This window comes from Saccopteryx bilineata, chromosome 2, assembly GCF_036850765.1.
Source record: "Saccopteryx bilineata isolate mSacBil1 chromosome 2, mSacBil1_pri_phased_curated, whole genome shotgun sequence".
Taxonomy (NCBI): Eukaryota; Metazoa; Chordata; class Mammalia; order Chiroptera; family Emballonuridae; genus Saccopteryx; species Saccopteryx bilineata.
In genome coordinates, this window is record NC_089491.1 from 165,288,279 (window position 1) to 165,313,983 (window position 25,705).

Sequence of the window (25,705 nt, forward strand, 5' to 3'; positions counted from 1 at the left end):
TGAGCTCCCCAGGATAATTTCCCCCATCTCAAGACCCTTAATTTAATCATGCTTGCAAACCTTCCTTTGCCTTATACAGTAACATATTCACAAATTTCTGGGATTTGGATTTGGATATTTTACGGGCATACCAAATCTTTATTTGAAATAGGATATCTTTATTCAGCCCACCATACTGCTACTTCTATTATTACTATTAGCAAAAGTTTGTCAGCCATTATGCTAACTTCTTACATTCTTTATCTCAATTAGTCCATAAGCCACATTAAAATTGTGTAATTTTCTCAGGCAGGCTTGTGACTAAACCATTGCTGGTAATGACAGTAATTCACAAAATTGAGTAACAGTGATACAAAACTGCATTCCTATGCCTATCTAGCACTGACTTGTATATGACAAGTTAATATTACAAACTTGTATTTTTAGAAAAATGTCGTATGGGGAGAAATTTAAATGTAGAAGTTCAGTTATATCTGAGTGGTTGGAACTACAACTTATAGTTACTGGGTTCAGTTAGCTTAGATCAGTGGTTCTCAAACTTTTTGAAGTCGGGGCACATTTAAAATCCTACAAATAATTGTAGGCCCACTATATACAAATTTCTGAGAAATATGTTATAATAATTAAGTCAAATATTAAAAAATATAAAGTCTAAGTGTGCTTTTATGGTAATTAAACAAAATACAAAATTAAATTTATTCTAACATTAAAAAATTATGTCACATTTTTTGTTATGGTTTTTAGAATTCATAAAAAAGAGGGGTTAAAAATAAAAAAAACAACAAAAAAGTTATCTTTTTATATATATATATAGATACATTCTTAGTAAGATTTAGTAAATTCAGCAGGTCCCGGCACGAATATGTTAAGTTTTTTCATTCTTGTGTTCATGAAAAACATGAGCCTGATGTGTCCTAGCGATTTCTTCAATCGTTGGGCATATATTTGAAAGGCAAACTCTCATTTCCTTGTCAATACATTGAAGAATTCCTCTCTTTTTACTCTTGTGTTGAGTGCAGAAAACCCCCACCATACATATCATCTTAACTTTACACCAAAGGATAGAAGAAACTTGCCTCCAGTTTTTCCAGGGAACATGGGGGGTAGTGTAAACAATCCAACACCACAGCTTAATAGCCTTTTACAACCTAATCAGGCAAGTGAGGTGGGGGGTTGGGCAGACTGTCAGCCTACAGCCAATTCCCCCACCTTTGTCCTCTGAAAATCTAAACTCCAAAAACCCTGTTGGTTTTTTGGTCCTCAATAGGAATATATTTCTCTGGAATACCATAGGGCACACCTGGAAATCTTCTAGGGCGCACCAGTGTGCCCTGGAGCGCACTTTGAGAACCACTGGCTTAGGTCACTGAGACCAACGCTAATTAGGTTTATGACTGATACTCCCTAAGTGGAACAGTGCATTGTACTCAGCTTAAGAAACTTGTCTTAAACCCTTCACACCAAGATGCTCTGAAATGCAAACCTTAAGTAGGACCTTTGTCAGAGAAGTGTGGTTTAATGTCCTAAACCCATCACTGCTGCTCAAACCCAATTTATGAACTGATGGTTGCACAAGAATGTCAGCATTGAAGAGTCTCATATTATCATGCAGTTACATAGCATGTTTATGGTACTCTTGCCACTCAAATCTGTTAAATGCAGTCCTTAATGTACTGTAAAACACTCTGAAGTGCAGCTGATACATCTAAACATAGGGCCCAAATGACGATCTGGCACCTATGATTTCCCAAGTATGAAGAGCGTTAGAAACAAACACTGGTTGAGCCTCTTAGCTAGCTGAGTTAAGGCTATTTTACAATTACCGTATTTCCCCACATATAAGACACTCCCATGTATAAGACGCACCTTAATTTTGGGGCCTGAAATTTGAAAAACAAATGTATTACATAGTTATTGAACTTTCTTATTCATCATAAAATCCATATAACTCCTCATCACTGTCAAAACTCTCATCCATTAGCTTGTCCTCATCTGAGTCTGAGGACACTGTCTTCACGAGTGCAAAAACAAGCGCAAAAAATACGGTAAACTTAAGAAAAACTACAACTACTGTAAAAGACGCACCCAGTTTTTAGACCCCAAATTTTTCAAAAAATGTGCGTCTTATACATGGGGAGATACAGTAAGTATAATTAAGAAGATAGCTAAAAAAAAATCTGAATACACATATAGGCTATCCCAGTAATTTCCAGCCTGTTGGCTGTAACTTTAGTTAGCAACATGTGGGACTTGCTTGAAGGGGCCCATTAGTCCGTTTGAGCACCAAATGTTGTTTGTAGACCATATTCTACAAATGAAATGTTGACATGGTTGTGATAATACAAATTTGCTTGAATTCATAAAATCTTTTGGTCATTTTGCATTTTATTAATCATTAGACACTTAAGTACAATTAAGCCCATGAAATTGACATCCTAAAACCGGGCACCTCTTCTCTAGCTTGGAGAATTCAGCAGTGTTCACTTCTTATAAACACTTCCATTCACTAAGATTAAAGCTTTAAAAGAGCTATCATCTGACAGTTTTCTTCAGGAGTGAGTCTCCCAAAAGATGCTGACGAGTGAGTTGAGCAATAAATTAAGACTAGTAAATGCTGATGAAACCTTTCAAATGCACCTTTTTCTTTCTACAATCACAGGATAAGTATAGCAAGCTGAAGAAGGTAAAAATAGTTTTATTTCCTTTCTTTAACTTGACTGTAAGGAGTACCTAAAGCAAGTAACTACAATAGATGGGTCTGTTTTTAGAACCCAACACTATCTTTTCTAAGGAAAATGGCTTTTAATTTGTAAATAAATGCTATCAGTTTTATAGTCCTTTACAAGAAACTTGAATTGTAGGGTCCCAGAGTTGGAACATTCTTATCATTTGTAGACTTTCAAAAGAGAAAAAAAACTCCTTTATTAAAAAAAAAATCACATAATTACAACATAAGTAATGTGGATTAATTAGGTATTCGAAAAATACCATACAGAATTTTCTAAATGCATTTTGACTATTTGATTCCAGTTAAAAAAAACTAGAAACACTTTGTGGTCATCTTATCCTTCCTTAAAAGAAGGAAAAAACCCTCTTATTTAAATTGACTGGTAGTTTGAGTGTTGACTATATTCTTTTAGTTATTTGCAGACTTAGTATAACAAAAATGCCTCTTTAAATATCAGTATTTCAGGCCTCAATTATTATTTTTATATCTAAATAATTTACTAGGCCCTGGCCCGTTTGCTCAGTGGTAGAACATCGACCCAGCAGGTGGAAGTCTCAGGTTCGATTCTTGGTTAGCACATACAGGAAAAGCGACCATCTGCTTCTCCACCCCTGCACCCCCCTCCCTCTTATCCACCCACAGCCATGGCTCAATTGGTTCAAGTGAGTCAGCCCCAGGTGCCGAGTATGGCTTCATGGAGCCTCTGCCTCAGGCTTTAAGAATAGCTTGGTTGTGAGCATGGCCACAGATGGGCAAAAGCATCATCCCCAGAAGGGGGCTGCCAAGTGGATCCCGGTAGGGGAGCTATCTCCCCCTTCCTCTCACTTGGAAAAAAACCCCCTAAATTAATAATTTACTTGAAAAAATAAGTTTCTAGCAAAAGGCAGAGTAGAGCTTTAGAAGTTATCATAAAAGATCCAATATTTATAAATCTTACACACATAAAAAAGTATTTCTGTATATAGGACTGTATGACACTGAAATATCTAGAGAGTTTGCAGACTCTCCCTAGAAATCTTAACCACAGTTTAATTAAGATTAAATTCCGCCTGATCAGGTGGTGGCGCAGTGGAATGAACGTCGGAATGGGACGCGGAGGACCCAGGTTCGAGACCCTGAGATTGCCAACTTGAGAGCAGGTTCATCGGGTGGGTTTGAGCAAAGCTCACCAGCTTGGGCCCAAGGTCACTGGCTTGAGCAAGGGGTTATTCCATCTGCTGTAGCCCCCCGATCAAGGCAGATACGAGAAAGCAATCAGTGAACTAAAGTGCCGCAACGAAAAAAATTGATGCTTCTCATCTCCCTTCCCGTCTGTCTGAACCTATCTGTCCCTCTCTGTCTCTGTCAAAAAAAAAAAAAAAAAAGATTAAATTCCAACTTTACATAGGAATTTCAAAATTATTACACTGGAGGTTAAGTACTGTCAAATGCTCATGTTTACCAATCAGATGACTAAGCTGAAAGCTAAGGTACTTCTTTAATTCCTTTTTATATATCCTTCAGCACCTGTTGAAAGAGACAACCTGCTCATATTTTACAATACAGATGTTTGCTGATATAAAACATATCCCTTTACCCCAAATACTTACCTGCAAAATAAAATATTCACTTTTCTATTATGATTTAACAGTTGACTAGAAAATAATACTTTCTGCTAATTCTCAGTGCACAAATATTGGAAAGCAGTAGGTTCTGGTTAGTTCTGTTCATTCAGTCATTCAATCATTCATTCATTCATTCCATGAACCAACCAGCATTTACACATCATCTACTATGTGTTGAATTCAGTTATCATAAATGGAACTAAAACAGTTTTAAAGAATTACCAGAACTTTTATTTTTGTTTAGTTTTATTAAAAAAATAAATATAAAGCTTTTTTTTTCCTTTAGGGAGAAAAAAAGGAAAGTTTCATAAAATCAAATAAGCAATGGGAAGGTGTCTTAACTTGAAAAGACTGGGAATCACAGGTTTACAAGTTTAATTGAGTGAAACACCGACAGTAACAGCCACAGCTGGCTGCTTCATGCCAATGGCCATAAACAAGATCAACTAGGGCAAAATAAATAACTGTGTGGAAGCTCAGACTGATCCACTGAGACATCAGTATAGATATATTTTGCTTTAAACAACACAGAAATTCCTGATAAGTTTTATGTAAATGAAATATCCACAAAGATACTAGGAAAGCTAGGTATCTGAAGGAATTCTATGAATTTTTTTTATGAACAGCTACTTCCACTTTTGTAAATCCATATATTTGTTTTGCTTAAAGCAAAGTATACCAAGCTGCTAACTCTCTGAGTCAGCATATTCACCTAACACTGCTCCAGCTGGGCCAGTAGCACAATTTCCAAGTTTGTGTTTCTATTAAGTAGTGTAAAATACAGAGCCAGCCAGGGAACCCAGCTGCATCTGGCAAAGCAGGCATAGGGGTGGGATTATCAACTTTAACAATATTCCCAAGTCAGTAAATACTTTTGAGAGTCTACTTTGTGCAAAGCACAGTAATAAGCCCTATTAATTTGGATACAGATGTACTTCCTTTCTCTAAAACCTTCACTCAGGGCCTAGGTCTGGAACCCTAAAATAAAGTAATTCTTCTAATCTTCAAGGACTGGCTTTAACCAAATTAGCAAACCAACCTCTTCAAATTGACTGGATAATGATGGAAAAGACTGAGTTTTCCCATGCTGAAGTTTAACAACACAAGAATAACATTTAAGTACTTAGTGAAAAATTTTTCTGATGACAAAATTTTTTCAAATAGTTCCGTTTTTTTTTAAAACTTCCTCTAAACAGAACTCTGAATTCTCAGGCAAACTCTTCAAAAGTTAAAGTCATTGATACTCTTCGGTTGGGTGATACATTTCAGTCTTGCTGATAGAAACCTTTCTTTCTGCACTGGATAAGGAGTATGGATGATAGTACTAGTTCCAGTCAGTTTTATCCTTGTAAATAAATATACTGAGTTCTCATTTTGTTTCACAGCTTCCATTCATTTGGCCAAACTTCTACCAAGCTTAAGCAGTCACATTTAATTAGTTAGGCTTTCTTTGTCTTTTTAAAAAACAAATAAGCAAAAAATGCTTCTAATAACATTGCTGCCTGTATGTACAAGTGTGAATGAGAGTATGTAATCTGTAGCCTTTTTCACACTGAGTACACTAACAATAACAATTTTAAGTAATTAAAGAATAAGTGGTCATTTTAAAACTGTAAAAATTTTTTCACTTTCTAGCATTTAAAAAAGTGCCCTATTAATGTCCAATGCTGTTTCCACTCTGCCCAACCATCTAAAACCTGCTACAAATGCTGGATTGAGTTCATAGCAAATAATTTAGCAGTACCAAGATTTTTTAAATGGAAACAGTGTTATTGACTTCTTCATATTGGATAACAAAATAAGGGTAACTCTGGTCATCATTAAAAATGACAAAAATCTGAGGCTCAAAGAAATTATCCACACAAGAGTCATAAAGGTCACTGGTGACAATGCCAGGATTGATGGGAGGAGGTCTTCTCATGCCATGACTACCCATTGTGTATCTGCCAGTTAGCACTTTGGCCAGAAACATGAAATGGACTCCTTTGGAGGACTTCTTAGAAAAGTTATGAGAGTAGCTTGCCTTCTTTGCAAAATAACTGCCTTGTCCAAACATTGTAGCATGTTTCCCACAGACTCGAGGGTCAAAGTTGTGCTTGCAGATTCCATCTACCACATCCTGGGATGTTCCATGAAATAAATGTCTCTCATTTATTATTTTGTCACGGCCACACATTTTCCTGTTCATATATTCCTTTTTCCTAATGCAAAGAGTGGATAGGGAATTCAGAAGAAAGAAGGTATATGGATCAATTTAATAGACACGATGTAGTCACAGACTTCTCTTTATGGTTTCAATGGGGAGGAAATGTTAAAGTAACTATTATCAAGAGCAGAATGCCATCAAAGATCGTATTAAAAGTTTAAACTTAAATTTTCTCCACTGAAGACAAAAAAATGCCCTTTTTTCCCTCCACAAACTGTTCACGATTTCTCTTCCACTTCAAAACTAGTTCCCACATTTTACCTTCTCAGAATGCCTTTTTTTGGTCTAATTTTACCAATCTAAGTGTTTCTTAATTCTGCAATTCCTCAAACATAAATATATTCCTTTGGTGCTACATTAATTTGTTTGGTGACTTGAGAGGCAGCCTCATAAATTAAGAGCAAGACATCTGGTGCTAGACTGCCTGATTTCAAATTCCAGCATCTTATCTTATTAGCTGTATATCCTATAGCAAATTACCAAACTTCTCTGTGATTCAGTTTCCCCTCTGTAAAATGTAGACTGTAGTACTCTACTTATACGTCTGTGGTAAGGATTATATGTGAGTTAACATATAAAAAAATACATATATTAAATTCTATGCAAGTCTTGACTAGGTTCTGTACTTGTCCTTAGCTATATTAAGAAAAGCTCTCTTAAACTTTTCTTACTACTGACTCACCTCTTATATTTCTCCCACAGAAACTGGTTTTGAACTCTCAATATTTGCAAAATTCTGTATTTAAACTCAGGCACAGTCTTATGAAAAAGATTATAAATGATTCGGTAACTTTTGTCCTCTGCTGAAACAGGCACTTGGATAAAGTCCTGAGATGGATGCATATAAACCCAAGTTTCAGGGTAAAAGTTTGCGGAAGTGACCCCATCTGGGCAGATGATTTGAGATGATGAGGTTGCTTCGAGAGGTGAAGGACTCTGTGTGGGAACACCACCAAGTGTCCTAAAGGGAGAGGAAGAAATGTCAATGTAAACCACTCAGAACATTTCACATTATAGTGTTCTACAATAATACCTAATATTATAATTTATATAGCTTAAAAACTTGTTTAAAAAACAGTATACAGGCTCTGGCCAGTTGGCTCAGCAGTACAGAGTCAGTCTGGCATGTGGAAATCCCAGGTTTCATTCCCAGCCAGGGAACACAGGAGAATTTTCCATCTTCTTTTCCACCCTTCTCCCTCTCCTTTCTCTCTCTCTCTCTCTCTCTCTTCCTCTCCCGTAGCCAAGGCTCCATGGGAGCAAAGTTGGCCTGGGTGCTGAGGATGGCTCCATGGCCTCTGCCTCAGGTGCTAGAATGGCTCTGGCCTTAACAGAGCAAACGCCCCAGATGGGCAGAGCATTGCCCCATGGTGGGCATGACGGGTGGATCCTGGTCAGGCACATGTGGGAGTCTGTCTGTCTGCTGCCCCCTGCTTCTCACTTTGAAAAAATAAATAAGTAAATAAAACAAAACAAAACAAAATAAAATACCAGTATATAAAATGCTATCTATTAAAGAAAAATAATCTTAAGACAAAAACTGCCTGTACACAGATACTATTTGCTTCCTCCTGGCCTCCTTGTGAAAAACTATAGAATATACTGCTGCAAGGTAAGCAAATAAACAAGAGAAAATTTATAAATATCTACTTTTTGAATCCTGGGCCCTTCTGCCTATAGAGCAAAGAACCTTGGTTCAAGTCAACAATGATAATATATAGGTGTTCCTTTAAACTTTGTTGTACTAAATAGAAAACATATCATTACTAAAGTCTATGTGGGATAGGGAGAAGAATGAAGAATAAAGTGAGGCAGGTAAAAAAGAGGGAACTTGTAGAGAGAAGACACAAAATATTAAGGTTTAAACTTATAATATTATATAAAAAGAAACAAAAAGCATGGCATAGGCATTGAACGCTGACATTTGGTATTTGCTTCATTTTTCAGTATCATGCCCAAAACAACCACCAATGCTATTAAAATTTTACAATTTTAAGTGCTAATTACTTTAAGCTCTAGACCCCAAACTGTATATCCTTGAACCTTTAAATTCATGCCTGTTACTTTGACTTTGAAGGATGAGTTTAGATAAACAGCAACTTTGCTCAGTTACTTATTCCTGACTGATAAATACTTAAATTCAAATCATATTTCTTGACCATTCAAAACAGAACAAAAAGGAAGAAGCAGAGAAAAGGGAAATCTTGACCCAGATTCAGGGTCAGGGTACTGTAACACCATCAGCCTGTAGTGATGACAAGAAAGCAACAAGTCTGCCACATGGATTAAGAAAGGGAAATTTTCAAGAACTTTGTGACACAGAGTGGGTAACTGTGGGTGAATGTACATCTAATCTCAAAGAGCATATCCCATTATCCTCCTCCTCATAATCATTGCCACCTCATACTAAGCACACACTACAGACTACACATTTTACACATAGTGTTACAACTGTCATAACTACCCTGCAAGATGGCTTAATTAATCCCCACTTTTCAAATTAAAAAAAATTGCTAGCATAGCTAGCCAAGACCAGAGACAGCATCTCAATCCAGGTATATAATTTTCCATTTACCCTCTCTCTATAAAAAAAAATCAAGGTGTGAAAGTGATGAATACCAGGACTGCAACTTAGATTTGCCTGGCTCCCACTAACACCACCACCATCTTACATAGTCTTTTGACTTTTAAGAAATGGCTTGAGGGCCTGCCCAGTTGGTTCAGTGACAGAGTATAGGTCTGGCACGTGGATGTCTCAGGTGTGATTCCCGATCAGGGCACACAGAAGTAAGCGATCATCTGCTTCTCTACTCCTCCCCCTCCTCTCTCTCTCTCTATCTCCCTTTCCGGCAACCATGGCTCGACTGGGTCAAATGACTGGCCTTAGCACTGATGATGGCTCTGTGGCCTCTGCCTCAGGTGCTAGAAATACTTGGTTGCTGAGCAATGAAGTAATGGCCCCACATGAGCAGAGCATCGTCCCACAGGGGGATTGACAGGTGGATCTCAGTCTGGGTGCATGTGGGAGTCTATCTCTCTGCCTCCCCTCCTCACACTTAATTAAAAAAAATTTTTTTTAATACATTTAAAAAATTTAAAAAAGAAATGGCTTGATAGGAAGCTAAGAATTATAGAAGCACAACTGCCTTCTCTAATCCCCACCCCTTCATATGCCTATTGAAGGATTTATCCTGCCTCGAAGTGCCTGTAAGAGATAGAGATGAAGTTCCGGGTGGGAACCAAGGCTCACAGAATCCCTCAGGTGCTTAGAAGTTCAGGGGCAGATTTAAAGGGGTGCTAGTTCTCCAACTTTCCTGACAGAAGGGACAACACTTTTGTCTTCTGGGGTATTTTCATGAAGCCCTGATAGATTCCTCCAGAACCTTTGTTCTCTGGTACATGTTTCTGGAGAAGAGTCCCCACTGTTTTAATCTGATTCTGAAACTCCTTAAAGCCATCGCTATTATGATGGATGGTAGAAAACACAGAATATAAACTCCTCATTTTTAGCTGTCCCCTGTAACCCTGCTCTGGAAAGAGAGTAAATTCCAGCTCAACAGTTTTCCAGTATTACCAAGTGTTGAAATTAAACAACAGAGGCTTCTGAGTTGAGGGAACAAGGTAAGATTTTCCCCAAGCACTCTGCCCAAAACAGGGTTTAGGCTGTCACAACTGTACTGAAAACCTGGCACAAACAATAGAAGAGATTCTGCTCCTTTTCTTTCTGATAAAATGCCTAAAAAGGAGTCTCATAAAATGAAATCTTCAACTGTATTTTTTCCTTTTTCAGGAGAGATAAGGGTTTATTATTATTTACTCACACATGCTTGAAGATGAGCCTGTATAAATAAATCTTATCTATCCTAAGTTATTAAATTTTTATATATATATTACAGTTAGCACCCATTCCTACCAATAGGTGCTTGCTTTGAACAAGCCAACATCCAACATCCTAATTGGGTACAACACAAAAATATATACATATAGACATGTCTAATGGACTTATGCACTCTAGTTGCCATTGGTTAAAAATATACATTCCAAGCACAGTTAGAAATGTGGTTTTATTTTCTGAGAACGCTTAACTTGTATTCAACTCATAAGTATTCTAAAGATATACTGTGTGCTTTACAGGGCTGGCTGTACAGCCTCCTTTAGGGAGGAAAAGTTGAAGGGTAAACAGCTTATACTCAAAGACCTCTGAAGAATGGATTTTCAGAAACCAAGGTCACCTTTTATCACTCACCTTTTCTCCCCCCTTGTCTTCTCAAAGATGTTTCCTAACCCAACTTCAGTAAAAAAGCAAAAACTAATTCATTTTATCCTTTTGGGGACAAGCCAAAGGAACCGTATCAGGCCTTCTTATGACCATGAAGTGATTGCATGTGATAGATGTCCTTTCAGCTGAAATGAACTCCCAAACCTGTAAATCTGAGATTCATTTGCTTAAGTAGTTAAAAAATATTAAAGATTAAGCTCCTTTTTATCAGCCCCAATAAAAAAATAGCAAGCATAAGAAAAAACATTTTTCTGTAACTATGAAGTGATAGATGTTAACTAAATTTATGGTAGTAATTTTCCAATATATACATCAGGTCATGGTGTTATATACCTTAAACTTACACAGTGTTGTTTGTCAGTTATATCTCAATAAAACTGGTAGAAAAAAAAGGAGCAGGGAAACCCTCATTTAAACAGCTGAATCTGTAGGAAATTAATTCTGAAATCTGCTTTTTAGAACTTAACTCCACTCCTCTTTCTCCCTATTAGGCCAGTCTGAGTGCCCAGACTCAGGCAGAAAGGAGTTGAAGGGCTATATCTGCCCTAGTGAACTTGCTTCTCTCCTCCTTTCTCACTGAAGTGTCTGCACAATCTCTTTGATTTGCTAAGCTCTTACTTAATAGCTGATTATCACTGTTCCACACAAGAATACTAAAATAGAAAAGTTAAAAAAGAAAATGGAAGAATTTTGTTCTCTTTAAGCCTTAAGTTATAAATAGTAAGGCCATATTTGTGGCATTAATTCTACTACTGCTAATATTTTTATAGTTCACGCTTTAACAAAGCAAGCCTAAGTTTAAAAAATGCCGGGGTAGGGGGAACATTCCATAATTATCTATTTTAGAATTGAAACAAATCAGTTTTCACCATTCTATAAAAGTCCCTCAACAACGTAGCACTCCAATGAGCATTCTCACTCTCACATAGAAGCTACAACATCTCACTTGATTGGCTCAGCATGCCAAGATGCTGTTCTCTCTAATGAGTTCCACCGTGTGACTAGGAGGACAATATGTTCTTAAATTCTGGACTCTGACACTATCTCCAGCTGTGCTAATGAAGTCACAGAAATGGCATTTTTATTAGTGTCTAATAAAAAACCCCTACAAGGTAAAATTTTTCACATTTGGACTAGAAGGAAAGCACACGTTTACCCCTAGCCAATATTATTTCTAAAATTGGTCTTATTACACACAGTACTTTGGGATACTGAGAATTTCAGAGATTTTTGTTTGTTTGTATTTTGTTTCAAATAGTCCCTTTGTGATCTGGGAAAGGGATCTGGGAAAAACAGTTGAGGCTTGAAATAATCTGGGAAAAACAGTTTGGGCTTGAAACAAAAATACTATTACTACTATAAAAAGAGCATCTTCACCTCAAAGACCAGCAGAAGATACCAACCAATATCCAGGCCTCCCAAGTTCATAAAACCAAGTAAACCTAGTATCATTTTTTTATATATTTATTAAATTTAATGCAGTGACATTGATAAATCAGGGTACATGTTGAAAGAAAACATCTCCAGATTATTTTGACATTTGATTGTGCTGTATACCCTCCCTCCCAGTCAAATTGTCTTGTCACCTTCTATCTGGTTTTCTTTGTGCCCCTCCCCTGCCCCAACCCCTTTCTCCTTCCTCGCCCCTACCCCCACCCCCCACCCCCCATTGCCATCGCATTCTTGTTCATGTCTCTGAGTCTCATTTTTATGTCCCATCTATGTATGGATTCATATAGTTCTTAGTTTTTTTCTGATTTACTTATTTTACTCCGTATAATGTTATCAAGGTCCATCCATTTTATTGTAAATGATCCGATGTCATACTTTCTTATGGAGACAGTAGTATTCCATAGTAAATATGTAGCAAGCTTTTTTATCCACTCGTCCTCTGACTGACACTTGGGGTGTTTCCAGATCTTCGCTATTGTGAACAATGCTGCCATAAACATGGGGGTGCATTTCTCCTTTTCATACAGTGCTATGGTGTTCTTGGGGCATATTCCTAACAGTGGGATAGCTGGGTCAAAAGGCAGTTTGATTTTTAATTTTTTGAGGAATCTCCATACTGTTTTCCACAGTGGCTGCACCAGTCTGCATTCCCACCAGCAGTGCAGGAGGGTTCCCTTTTCTCCACATCCTCACCAGCACTTATTCTGTGTTGTTTTGTTCATGAGCGACACTCTGACCTGTGTGAGGTGATATCTCATTATGGTTTTATTTGCATTTCTCTAATGATTAGTGATGTTGAGCATTTTTTCATATGCCTATTGGTCATCTGTATGTCCTCTTTGGAGAAGTGTCTTTTCATTTCTTTTGTCCATTTTTGGATTGGATTGTCTTCCTGGTATTAAGTTTTACAAGTTCTTTATAAATTTTGGTTATTAACGATACCCTTATCAGACGTATTGTCAAATATGTTCTAACATTGTGTAGTTTGTCTTTTTATTCTGTTCTTGTCTTTAGCTGTGCAAAAGCTTTTAAGATTGATATAGTCTCATTTGTTTATCCTGTCTTTTATTTCACTTCCCCACGGAGATAAATCAGCAAATATATTGCTGCAAGAGATATCAGAGAGCTTACTGCCTGTGTTTTCTTCTAATATGCCTATAGTTTTAAGGCTTACATTTAAGTCTTTTATCCATTTTGAGTTTATTTTTGTGAGTGGTGTAAGCTGGTGATCCAGTTTCATTTTTTTGCAGGTAGCTGTCCAATTTTCCCAAAACCATTTGTTAAAGAGGCTGTCTTTACTCCATTGTATTTCCTTACCTCCTTTGTCAAATATCAGTTGTCCATAAAACTGTGGGTTTATTTCAGGGTTCTCTGTTCTGTTCCATTGATCTATATGCCTGTTTTTATGACAGGACCAGGCTGTTTTGAGTACAATGGCCTTGTAGTATAACTCAATATCAGGAAGTATGATACCTCCAACTTTATTCTTCTTTTCCAAGATTGCTGAGGCTATCCGTGTTCTTTTTTGGTTCCATAAATATTTTTGGAATATGTGATCTATATCTTTGAAGTATATCATTGGTATTTTAATTGGTATTGCATTGAATTTATATGTTGCTTTGGGTAATATAGATATTTTAATGATGTTTATTCTTCCTAACCATGAGCACGGTATATGCTTCCACTTGTTTGTATCTTCCTTGATTTCTCTTATCAATGCTTTGTAATTTTCCAAGTACAAGTCTTTAGTCTCCTTGGTTAAGTTTACTCCTAGGTACTTTATTTTTTTGGTTGTAATTGTGAAGGGGATTGTTTCCTTAATTTCTCTGACTGTTCATTGTTGGCATATAAAAATGCCTCTGATTTCTGAGTATTGATCCTATATCCTGCCACTTTGCTGAATTCATTTATCAGGTCCAGTAGTTTTTTGACTGTGACTTTAGGGTTTTCCATATACAATATCATGTCATCTGCAAATAATGATAGTTTTATTTCTTTTCCAACTTGAATGCCTTTTATTTCTTCTTCTTGTCTGATTGCTGTGGCTAGGACTTCCAGGATTATGTTAAATAAGAGTGGTGAAAGGGGGCACCCCTGCCTTGTTCCTGATCTTAAGGGGATTGCTTTTAATTTTTGCCCATTGAGTATGATGTTGACTGTGGGTTTCTCATAGATGGCCTTTATCATGTTGAGGTATGTTCCCTGTATTCCCACTTTGCTGAGAGTTTTGATCATGAAAGGGTGCTGGATTTTATCAAATGCTTTTTCTGCATCTATTGAAATTATCATGTGGTTTTTCTCCTTTCTTTTGTTTATGTGATGAATCACATTGATTTACGAATATTGTATCAGCCTTGCCTGCCCAGAATAAATCCCACTTGATCATGGCGTATGATTTTTCCATATATTGTTGGATCCGGTTTGCTAATATTTTGTTGAGGATTTTAGCATCTATATTCATCAGAGATATTGGCCTGTAATTTTCTTTCTTTGTGTTGTCTTTGCCTGGTTTTGTAATCAGAATTATGCTTGCCTCATAAAAGGAGCTTGGAAGTCTTCCTTCCTCTTGAATTTTTTGAAATAGTTTGAGAAGGATAAGAGTTAGTTCTTCTTTGAATATTTGGTAGAATTTAGTTGTGAAGCCATCAGGCCCCAGACTTTTCTTTTTTGGGAGTTTTTTGATAACTGTTTCGATCTCATTTGGTGTAATTGGTCTGTTTAGGTTTTCAGATTCTTCCAGATTGATTTTTGGAAGATTGTATGTTTCAAGGAATTTGTCCATTTCATCTAGGTTGTCTAGTTTTTTGGCACACAGTTCTTCATAGTATTTTCTTACAATATTTGGCATTTCTGTTGTGTCAGTTGTTATTTCTCCTCTCTCATTTATAATTTTATTTATTTGAGTCCTCTCTCTCTTTTTCTTGGTGAGTCTAAAGGTTCATCAATCTTCTTTACCTTTTCAAAGAACCAGCTCCTAGTTTCATTGATCCTCTGTATTGTTTCTTTAGCCTCTATGTCATTTATTTCTGCTCTGATCTTTATTATTTCCTTCCTTCTACTACATTTGGGCTTTACTTGCTGTTCTTTTTCTAGTTCTTTTAGATGCAGGGTTAAGTTGTTTATCTGAACTTTTTCTAGTTTCTTAAAGTGTGCCTGTAGTGCTATGAATTTCCCTCTCAGTACTGCTTTTGCTGTGTCCCATAAATTTTGAGTTGTTGTATGCTCATTGTCATTCGTTTCCAGGAATTTTTTTATTTCCTCTTTGATCTCATTTTTAATCCATTCGTTATTTAACAACCTGCTATTTATTTTCCATGTGTTTGAGAATTTTTGAGCTGTTCTGTTGTGGTTCTAGTTTCATGCCGTTGTGATCGTAGAAAGTGCTTGATATGATTTCAATCTTCTTAAATTTGTGGAGAGCACTTTTGTGCCCTAACATGTGGTCTATCCTAGAAAATGTACCACGAGCACTTGAAAAGAATGTATATTCTGCTGCTTTAGGGTGAAAGGTTCTGAAGATATCTATGAAATCGAGTTGTTCTAGTGTGTCCAATAAGTCTGCTGTTTCTCTGTTAATTTTCTTTCTTGAGGATCTATCTGGTGATGTTAGTGGGGTATTGAAATCCCCTATTATTATAGTATTGCTGTTGATCTCGCCCTTAAATCCACCAAAGCCTGCTTTATATATTTAGGTGCTCCTATATTAGGTGCATAGATATTTAGAATAGTTATATCTTCCTGTTGGATTACTCCCTTTATCATTATGTAGTGGCCTTCTTTATCTCTTACTATATATCCTTTGTTTTAAAGTCCAGTTTGTCTGATATAAGTATTGCTAACCCAGCTTTTCATTTCCATTTGCATGAAATGTTTTTTTCCATCCTTTTACCTTCAATCTATGTGTATCTTTTGTTCTAAGGTGTGTCTCTTGTAGACAGCATATGTACAGGTCCTGTTTTCTTATCCACGCAGCTACCCTATGTCTTTTGATTGGATCATTTAATCCATTTACATTTATGGTTATTATTGATATGTAGTTGTTTATTGCCATTTTATTCTTTAAAGCTGTATTCCTTTTTTGCTATATTCTTTTCCCACTTTGATCTATTTATAACAGGCCCCTTAACATTTCCTGCAGCATTGGTTTGGTTGTAATGAATTCCTTGAGTTGCTTTTTGTCTGGAAAGCTTTTTATTTCTCCTTCAATTTTAAACGATAGCCTTTTTGGATATAGTAGTCTTGGTTGTAGGTTCTTGTTCTGCATTACTTTGAATATTTCTTGCCATTCCCTTCTGGCCTCAAGTGTTCTGTGTAGAAGTTGGATGTCATCCTTATGGGGGCTCCTTTGTAGGTGATAGCTTTTTTTTTTCTCTTGCAGCTTTTAATATTTTCTCTTTATTGCTTAGCTTTGGTATTTTAATTATGATGTGTCTGGTGTAGGTTTCTTTGGGATTCTCTTTAATGGAGTCCTCTGTGCTTCTTGAACTTGTGAGAGTTGCTCCTGCATTAATTTAGGGAAGTTTTCAGCTATGATATGATTGAACAAAGTCTCTATCCCTTGTTCTTTTTCTTCTTCTTCAGGAACCCCTATGATGCGGATATTATTTCTCTTTATGTTGTCTTGTCACAGAGCTAAGAGTTTCCTAAGCCTTTTTGAGTCTCTTTTCTTTTTTCTTCTCTGTTTTCATGCCTTCATTCCAGTTGTCCTCCAACTCGCTGATTCGATCCTCAGCTCTATCCTGTTTTTAATTCCTTCCATTGTGGTCTTTATTTCTGATATTGTATTTGTCATCTCGACTGATTCTTTTTTATACTTGCTATTTCTTTATTTAGGTGTTCATAATGACCATCCATTGTTGTTCTAAGATCCCTAAGCATCCTTACAATCATTATTTTGAACTCCGCATCTGGAAGTTTGATTATTTCCATATCACTCAGTTCATCTCCTGAAGGTATCTCTTGTGGTTTCACTTTTTTGTCTTCTCATTGTGTTTGGGTGTTTTATTTGTAGAGTTGTTTGAGTCTAGGCTTGGTGTTGTCTGCCTCCAGTTTTTAGGTGTGTTATTTCTAGGTCTTCTTGGGTTGGCATCAGCTATTATTTGTAATCCACTTTTGGATTTGGGCAGCTTTGAAGTCTTGATTTGTTTGTTTTCTTAACAGGTGATAGTCTTGTTTATTGATCTCAGCTGGGGGCTTCCTTGAAAGTGTACCCAGGAATGCAATGGGTGTAACCTGAGACTCTGAAGGCCTCTTCAGCCAACTAATCTCTCTGGGGGCAGGGTGTTTTCTCAGCTTCAGTAGGAGGAGGTATATCTCAGATCTCCATGGAGACCTGAGTTACTGCCCCTCCTCCCACTTCTTGTTTTCTGCTGTGTCTCGTTGTGCTGATTGGAGCTGGAGAGATGTCTGGAGATCTCTGATCCGGAAGCAATTCAGTACTGTTTTTTGGAAGGTTCAGTCCCTCCCCCAGCTATGGCCGCCTCCAGCACGGATGAGTCAGCTTTTTTAGTTCGTTTCCTGCATTCCTAGCCCCTCACAGTCTGTCCCTCTCCCTGTCCTTTCCACTTGGGATATAAACTGGTCTTTTCAACACACCTCACTCCCTGGTCACCAGGCAAGTTGCTGTGAGCAGTATTTTATGCTCTTTCCCTTGGGTGAGATCCCCTCTGGGCTCTCAGCCTCCCACTCCCCTCCGTTCCTGTAAGCAGAGGAGATTCAGGCGCTCTCTACCGGGTTTGTTGTGGCTTCTTCTTTGCTCCTTGGTTTTTGAGAGCTGTTCTTGTAGTCCAGAGTTGGTTTCATGCTGATTTTTCCTAAATTGACTTGTATTCCAGTTTGGTGGTGAGAGCTGGGCGTCTGTGCGTCTGCCTACTCTGCTGCCATCTTTCCATCCCCTAGTATCATTTTAAAAATCAGGTTCTAAATACAATATATCTGACTAGAGTATATGATTCCCCTAGAGATACTAACTTCAAAGATGGCCATGCTAATAATGACAATGTGTCCCACCTGTTCACATCTACAAAGATGTGGCAGTGGACTATGTAGAGAGGGAAAAAAGAAATGGCACTGGGAAAATGAAAGGGCTCACTTATAATTCAGAAGAATGAGTTTAGTCTCAACCTAAAAGTGCTACAGATAATTTTAGTGAGTATAACAGGAAAATGGGCTTTACTTAGCAAATGAAAATATAAATTATTTGAAAAGGTCCATTGTTTCCATGCAAGAAAGAAGACTGCAGAACACTCAATGAACACTCCTTGCTTGACCTGGCCTGGGAAGTAGTCCCATAAAACAGAAGGGTATCATCAGAAAACTCAATTTTCCATGAAGGAAACAAATAAAAATTTGGCCCCATTCCAGGTATAATTACTTTTAGTTGTGAAAAATTGTTAACTCCACTGTGCTTTTCAGTAAAAAAAAAAAAAAAAAAATCTAATGCTACTCACTCTTTAGTGTTGGGTTAATTGTAGCTTATCTGAATTCTACTTTATTGAAGAATTAAACCCAAAGAATAACAGAATTTCACATTCTAGAGATGATAACCGAATTTTAGTCTTTTAATTTAAAATTTTTTTCTTTTTGGCATTCAGTTGTACATTTATGTGAATTCAGAGTAAAGAGACTTCCCATTGGACACTTACTGTAAATATGGAAGCAGTATAAAACAAGAGCGGAAGAGGGGTCTCCTTTTTATTTCTCTCCTAAAAAATGAGTTGTGGAGAATGTAGTGGTTATTCCACATCATAAATCGGACCTCTTTCAGACCCCGAGAGTTGGCTTCTTCTATCAATCGAATAACAGTCTATGGAGTAGTAAACAGAAGGTAAAGGGGGAAAAAGCACGTTAGTAAACAATCACTATGAAATATAAAAAATGTTAATGTTGCTAAAGCCACAAATAGTTAACCTTGCTGTTAACATCAGAAAAGCTTCCATAAAGTACACTGAGTCAAATTCTTTTTATACAAAGGTTTTCTTTTTTCCTTTTCCTTTTTGGGGGCAAATATGAAGAGTAGAAAGATGCTACCTGTTCAAAAGAGTACAGATTTCCACCTTAAGAGACATGTGAGGCCCAGGGAACTACACTCTATTCTATTTTGAGGTCTTACCAATGTCCCAGATATTAACTTATATATATTAGCCTTTTAGTTGTTTTTATTTCTCAAAAAGCTTAATTAAAATTTTTCTTAAGTGAGAGAGGAGAGGAGAGGAGATAGAGACAGAATTCCACATGCTGACCAGGGTCCACCTGGGTACCCCTACCCCTACCCCATCTGGGGCGGATGTCGAATCAACCAAGCCATCCTCAGCGTCCAGAGTCCAGGGCCAACACTCAAACCAATCAAGCTACTGGCTGTGCGAAGGGAGAAAAGAGAAGCAAGCAGATGGTCGCTTCTCATGTGTACCCTTAACCAGGGATCAAACCTGGGACATGTCCGCACGCTGGGCCAACATTCTATCCACTGAGCCAGCTGGCCAGGGCCAACTTCATTTTTTTAAATTTAGCTTTCTGACTATGCTTGTGCCTTCCAACACTTTCACAACAATTTTTTGCTCCTCAGTATTAAAGAAAGCATGCTTAATTCTGTCACTGACACATTTAACATACACGGATCCACCATGGGCCCTGCTGACATTTTTCTTTTGTTTAGACAACCTCATTAGAACTTTAGGTATCACAGCACAAACTCTTCAAAGTCAGCCTGAACATAAACCACTTGCAGATTCTGGTACTTTCCCAACTTTCTTGGTATAAAGGTAAATAAATACCAGGGGTTCAGAACAGCCTAGTTTTGTTAGAGGCTGTATTGTAGGATAGCCTCCAATGGTATGTCAAATACTGAACCATTCTGAATACCTGAAGACACCACCCCTGAAAGAGAAAAGCAATTTTTTATATTTCTTAAAGAAATTTTCAAAAGAGGATTAAAGATGGTAGTGTTCCAATAAATCAATTATATTCCAAACCTAAAAAACATCTCAGAGAAAAAACAAAGGGACAAAGTATTCTGAGAACACATTTTAAATAGTCTCTGGTTTTCTTTGGGAGGTATTAGATACTAGTGATTACTTAAAAGAAAGTTAAAATTTTTAATCAAATATTTTAAAACAATTAACATACTATGTCATTTTCTTCTGTTATTGCCTTAAAAAATATATAAGGTAGATAAGTTAGTCCCCCATTTTTGTAATGCTGGAAATTTGATCAAATTGAAATTAAATTTTTGGAATGTAAAATTAATCTCCAAGGTCCATTTCAGGGTGTTTAAACTTGATGCAGCATTCTCATTTAGAGGCAAATAAACCATCATCATTTTAAAACCTTGCTTTGTGACTGATAAGCTATTCTTACCACCTTAGACTAAAGAGGCATATGCATATATTTGACAGAATTGTAATGACTAACGTAATTGACCATTTTCAAGTACTTCCTCCAGGGGCCTAAGATTGTTTCCCACTAGACTTCTGAAATGCTAACTGCAACACATGATCTAATCACCATGAGCCCAGGAGCCAGATACAACCAAAAGTTACACCAGTGCTCATCTCATTAAAATTACTTCAGAAACAGTGCTGAGTCTGGGTACTTACAACTGTAAATATTTTCTTTACATAATATAAGATACTTGGAAAGCATTTTATCTCTCTAACAACAGTGGTATTTTACTTACAGATTCTAGGAGTTTAATGAAAAAAAAAAAACATTTTCAGAAAAATCAAGGCAGAAACTGTAAGTTGTATCAACAAGACTCATTTTTTTTTTTTTTTAAATAAGAGAAGGGTATGAGATAGAAGGATAGACTCCCTGCATGTGCCCTGACTGGAATCCAACCAGCAACCTGTCTGGGGCTGATGCTAGAATCAACTGAATTATTGCTTAGTGCCTGAGGCTGACGCACTCAGATTACCCAAGCTATCCTCATCACCAATGCTTGAACCAACAGAGCCACTGGCCACAAGAGGGGAAAAGGGAGGGGGAGAGAAGCAGATGGTCACTTCTCTCGTGTGCCATGATCAGGAATCAACCCTGGGCCCATGCTCTATCCACTGAGCAACTGGCCAGGGCCTATAAGACTCAATCTTACATCCATAAGCTCTTTGATTTATAGTTCTGTCTAGTCATTGCTGAAAAGAAAGAATAGTGAAAGACAAAAAATTTTAGAAGTACACTTGAGGAAAAAGAAACCTGTAAATACCTCAGGATACTCTCTCCATCCAAAGTGGTCCCTACAGAAGAATTTCCAGACTGTATGGTAAATAGCATTGACATTGTTAGAAGGTGGTGTGGATAGCCTTCGTAGCTGGTCAAATTCGGTTGTTTCATACACATTCATGGCATTCAAATCTGCCCAAAATTCTTGTCCTCTGAAAAGACCCAAGAAAAAAATCACTTGTTAATATTAATACATTTACAAAAGAGAAGACCTCACTGAATATTAAAAATATCTGGTATAGCATGTTGTAGGATTTTAGAAACTGGTTTTATTTGGAGTAAAAGGACATTACTGATCAATTTCACATTTCCTACATGCTTTTTCTTAAAAAAAAACCCAAATCTCCTGGCCATGAAGTTATAGTAGATATGATTCTATCCCACAGCTTCACTGTCATAAACCAGGGGTAGTCAACCTTTTTATACCTACCACCAACTTTTGTATCTCTATTAGTAGTAAAATTTCCTAACCGCCCACCGGTTCCACAGTAATGGTAATTTACAAAGTAGGGAAGTAACTTTACTTTATAAAATTTATAAAGCAGAGTTACAGCAAGTTAAAGCATATAATAACTACTTACCAAGTACTTTATGTTGGATTTTTTGCTAACTTTGGCAGAATAAATCTTTATAAAACAACTTACTATAGTTAAATCTTTTTATTTATACTTTGGTTGCTCTGCTACCGCCCACCATGAAAGCTAGAATGCCCACTAGTGGGCAGTAGGGACCAGGTTGACTACCACTGTCCTAAACCAATCAACAGAACCCCACCCATCTCAACGTAGTGGCATGAGCCAAACCCTGGGGTCAGCCAATCAGGGAGTCAGATTTAGGATGACAATAACAATTCAGACAAAGAAACAAAATAAAAAGCAGACAGAAACAAAAGAAGCTTCTTTTGAAGCTTGTCTTCCCCCCCCCCCCCCCAGATGCATCAGTTTACTTAAGCCAATACAGAAATACCCAATACTGTCTGATTAAAGATGGGGGGGGGGAAGGAATGGAAAAATAAAATGACTGCAGGAGGCCAGTACTGCTAATCTACCCACCATCAACATTATCTTATATCCTGTGGGTGAAAAAAGAGTTGGCAAACTATGAAGAGGAAAAATAGCTTTATTATGAAGTTTAGCTATGAGATTATTTTTGTCATTTTTGTTATCTGCTTTGCTGTTGCTAAATCAGCACTTTATAAAACATCTGAATACTGCTGAGGGAAAAATCCCACTGTATGAAACAGAACAATTCAAGAAATTAATTTATAAAGGGTGGTCCAATCAAAACTTTTGTTTCTTTTCTAATGGAACTTCATCTGAACCTTTAAGTAACTGACAAACTGTTCATTGCTTTTTGTGTGTGTTATGTTTCAAAATTTACCCAAGAAAACAAAGGGTTAAATATATCATAAAATAACATCATAGATACACTTTCTACCATTCCACCACAGATTTCTAAGTCTACAACACACAGGATACCCAGATCCAGTGACACTCAGGATGACTGGTTCATGTGAAATCAAGATGTCAGTACAGATATTCCCAATAATTATTTCCTTGTAAATTAGGATTTTGTCGAGGGTATTAATTTTGACATATGGGTTTTGTTGATTAGTGCAATACTTTCAAAACTCTGCTCTTAGAAAACATTTTCAAGGACTGTTAATCGGTAGTCTGTGCAAAAAGCATTCTGCAGTCAAATGTTTGAAAAAACTTGGTTACACAAGATTAAACAATTTACTTCCTGTGGCCACCTTACCTCAGTCACTTTAATATGCTATGATAGACACTGAAGTACCATGATGAGGGCTATAAAGTATCCTTCCAAATCTATGACAATGCTCTCCCTTTTTCCCATAAATACCTGTTAACATCTCTCAATAAACAGCCCTGAAAAATCTATTTTCCACCCATCATTCCAATGTATATAATTTGTTAATCGGCTTTTATTAAAAACAAAAACCCTCAAGTCATAAACCCAACTGATAGTGCCATGAAGCACAAAGTTATAAAAAACAGTATGGTCTTTAAGAATTTCTAGAGCTTCCCAAACCCCAAATTTCTTGCTCAGAAAGAGTACTAACTAGTAGTTCTTAAAAAGAACATATAATTTTAATTGTAAAATGGGAATAAGACAATAAAGTATAGTTTAAAATCACATTTGGACACTGCTTTGTTTAAAATGATATGGTAAATAGGAATATTCAATTAAAAAAAAAATAGTACTCGGAAATCCTTAAGGAAAATAAAAGAAAAAAATACCACTGAAAACAAACTCCTATACCTAAACTTCAAACCAATTTGCTATAAACAATTTTCACTTAACTTTAGAATTTGATGTTATCACACAGCCAAGAGGTAATGACCTCTTTCTGCCTCTTAAGATCATTTCCAGTTTCTAAACAGATTTCCCTGTCTTATGTTTTTTTCAAATAACTTCCCAATTATAAGTTAATAAATCCTCAATATTTTCTTTAAGGAATTCTTAGAATAGCAGTTATGTTAACATGCATTATAATATAAGCAGTCAACGTTTTCTATTAAAATATTAGATTTTATTCTGGACATCACTTTAGCAATTTTGTTTAAGCCTATATTATTAAGATTTCAAAGATAATGACTTGCGTGAGAAAGACATCCTAAAACTACAGCTTTTGCTACATTCTTGTGCATGTCAGTCCTTTGGACATTAAGAAATTTCTATGACAAATCCTAATTTACTACAATCAAATGTTCTTTGAATTGATGTATCAAAGTACTGTTTTAGCTCTATTTGATTTTCAATATGTTTTTCTAGACTTGACAGGGACAAACCTGAAAAACATTAAATTATCTTTTTATAAGATTAATTTTGGCCCTGGCCGGTTGGCTCAGCGGTAGAGCATCGGCCTAGCGTGCGGAGGACCCGGGTTCGATTCCCGGCCAGGGCACATAGGAGAAGCATCCATTTGCTTCTCCACCCCTCCGCCGCGCCTTCCTCTCTGTCTCTCTCTTCCCCTCCCACAGCCAAGGCTCCATTGGAGCAAAAGATGGCCCGGGCGCTGGGGATGGCTCTATGGCCTCTGCCCCAGGCGCTAGAGTGGCTCTGGTCGCAACATGGCGACGCCCAGGATGGGCAGAGCATTGCCCCCTGGTGGGCAGAGCGTCGCCCCATGGTGGGCGTGCCGGGTGGATCCCGGTCGGGCACATGCGGGAATCTGTCTGACTGTCTCTCCCTGTTTCCAGCTTCAGAAAAATGCAAAAAAAAAAATAAAATAAAATAAAAAAAAGATTAATTTTACCACCTGCTCTCTTATAAACAAGCAATGCTTAAAAACTTCAAAGCCAAGAAATATTCCTCTTCAATCTGTATCAATATAAATGCATAAAATACAAATGTCAAATGTTCAACATCTACCACTTTTATCAAACCATTGTTTTCTATTATCAGAAAGCAGTTATAAGTCATATGTGCGGTAATAGTAATGGTTGGCTGTATTGGGCAATATACAAAGAACTAAACAGATGTAGTCCCTGGCTTCCAAGGGCTTTAAGATAGAAATGAAACACCAAACGTAAAACCAAAAAAGCAGTGCACTTGCCTGTTTAAATTCATCAGTGGCAAGTGCAATCCAAAATGTGAGGACAAAGAATAGGTATACACCAGTGTGAGAAAGGAGGAGGTTACTGGCATCCAAGATGAACAAGGGTCAGGAAAAGTAAGAGGCTCTACTTTATCATCTAAGATAACTTTCTGTAAAAGAAAAAATGCTAGGGACAATTTAAGTAATAGAAAATATTACCAGTAAGGGTTGTGTGGAAGAAAAAGAACAACAACAAAAGGATTTTTCAAGCACTTTGCTTCTTGGAAGGGGGGTAAGGACAGAAGTAGTATAGATAGTTGGAAAAGGAAACCTTCTAAACGGGTACAGAAGAGATGAGGAAATGTAAAAACCAGAGCATAACAGGCAGGCCATTAGCTGATGAGGTAAGTCCAAGGTCTCAGAACCTTAAATAAGAGTAGGAATTTTAAGAGTCTTGAGCAGATGGTGATAAAGGGTTGAAGAAGTAAATAAAAGATGTGTGAAAACTGAGAAACACAGTGTTCGAGATTGGGAGGGGGGCTTAGTAAAAGCAGGGTGCAATAATCCTGCTGGCTGAGAACCCTATCTGGCCCAAGGGACCTCTATTGAGAGATGGCCAGAAAGAATGAGTATGTGAGACAGCCACTGTGTAGTATGA

General features: G+C 37.1%; 1 protein-coding gene and 1 pseudogene across 1 annotated transcript in view; both read right to left on the reverse strand.

The window, feature by feature from the left end:
• Nucleotides 1-4,559: 4,559 nt before the first annotated feature.
• Nucleotides 4,560-25,705, reverse strand: part of TIPARP (TCDD inducible poly(ADP-ribose) polymerase) — a 38,752-nt gene continuing 17,606 nt past the window's right edge. Inside the window, exons 3-6 of the mRNA XM_066258328.1 lie at nucleotides 21,469-21,637; nucleotides 18,914-19,074; nucleotides 7,221-7,499; nucleotides 4,560-6,533 (exon numbers count right to left, since the gene is read on the reverse strand). Coding sequence (XP_066114425.1) covers nucleotides 6,086-6,533; nucleotides 7,221-7,499; nucleotides 18,914-19,074; nucleotides 21,469-21,637 — 1,057 coding nt within the window. The 3' untranslated portion in view covers nucleotides 4,560-6,085. The remainder of the gene's footprint in view (nucleotides 6,534-7,220; nucleotides 7,500-18,913; nucleotides 19,075-21,468; nucleotides 21,638-25,705) is intronic.
• Nucleotides 19,760-20,120, reverse strand: LOC136323751 (large ribosomal subunit protein eL34-like; annotated as a pseudogene).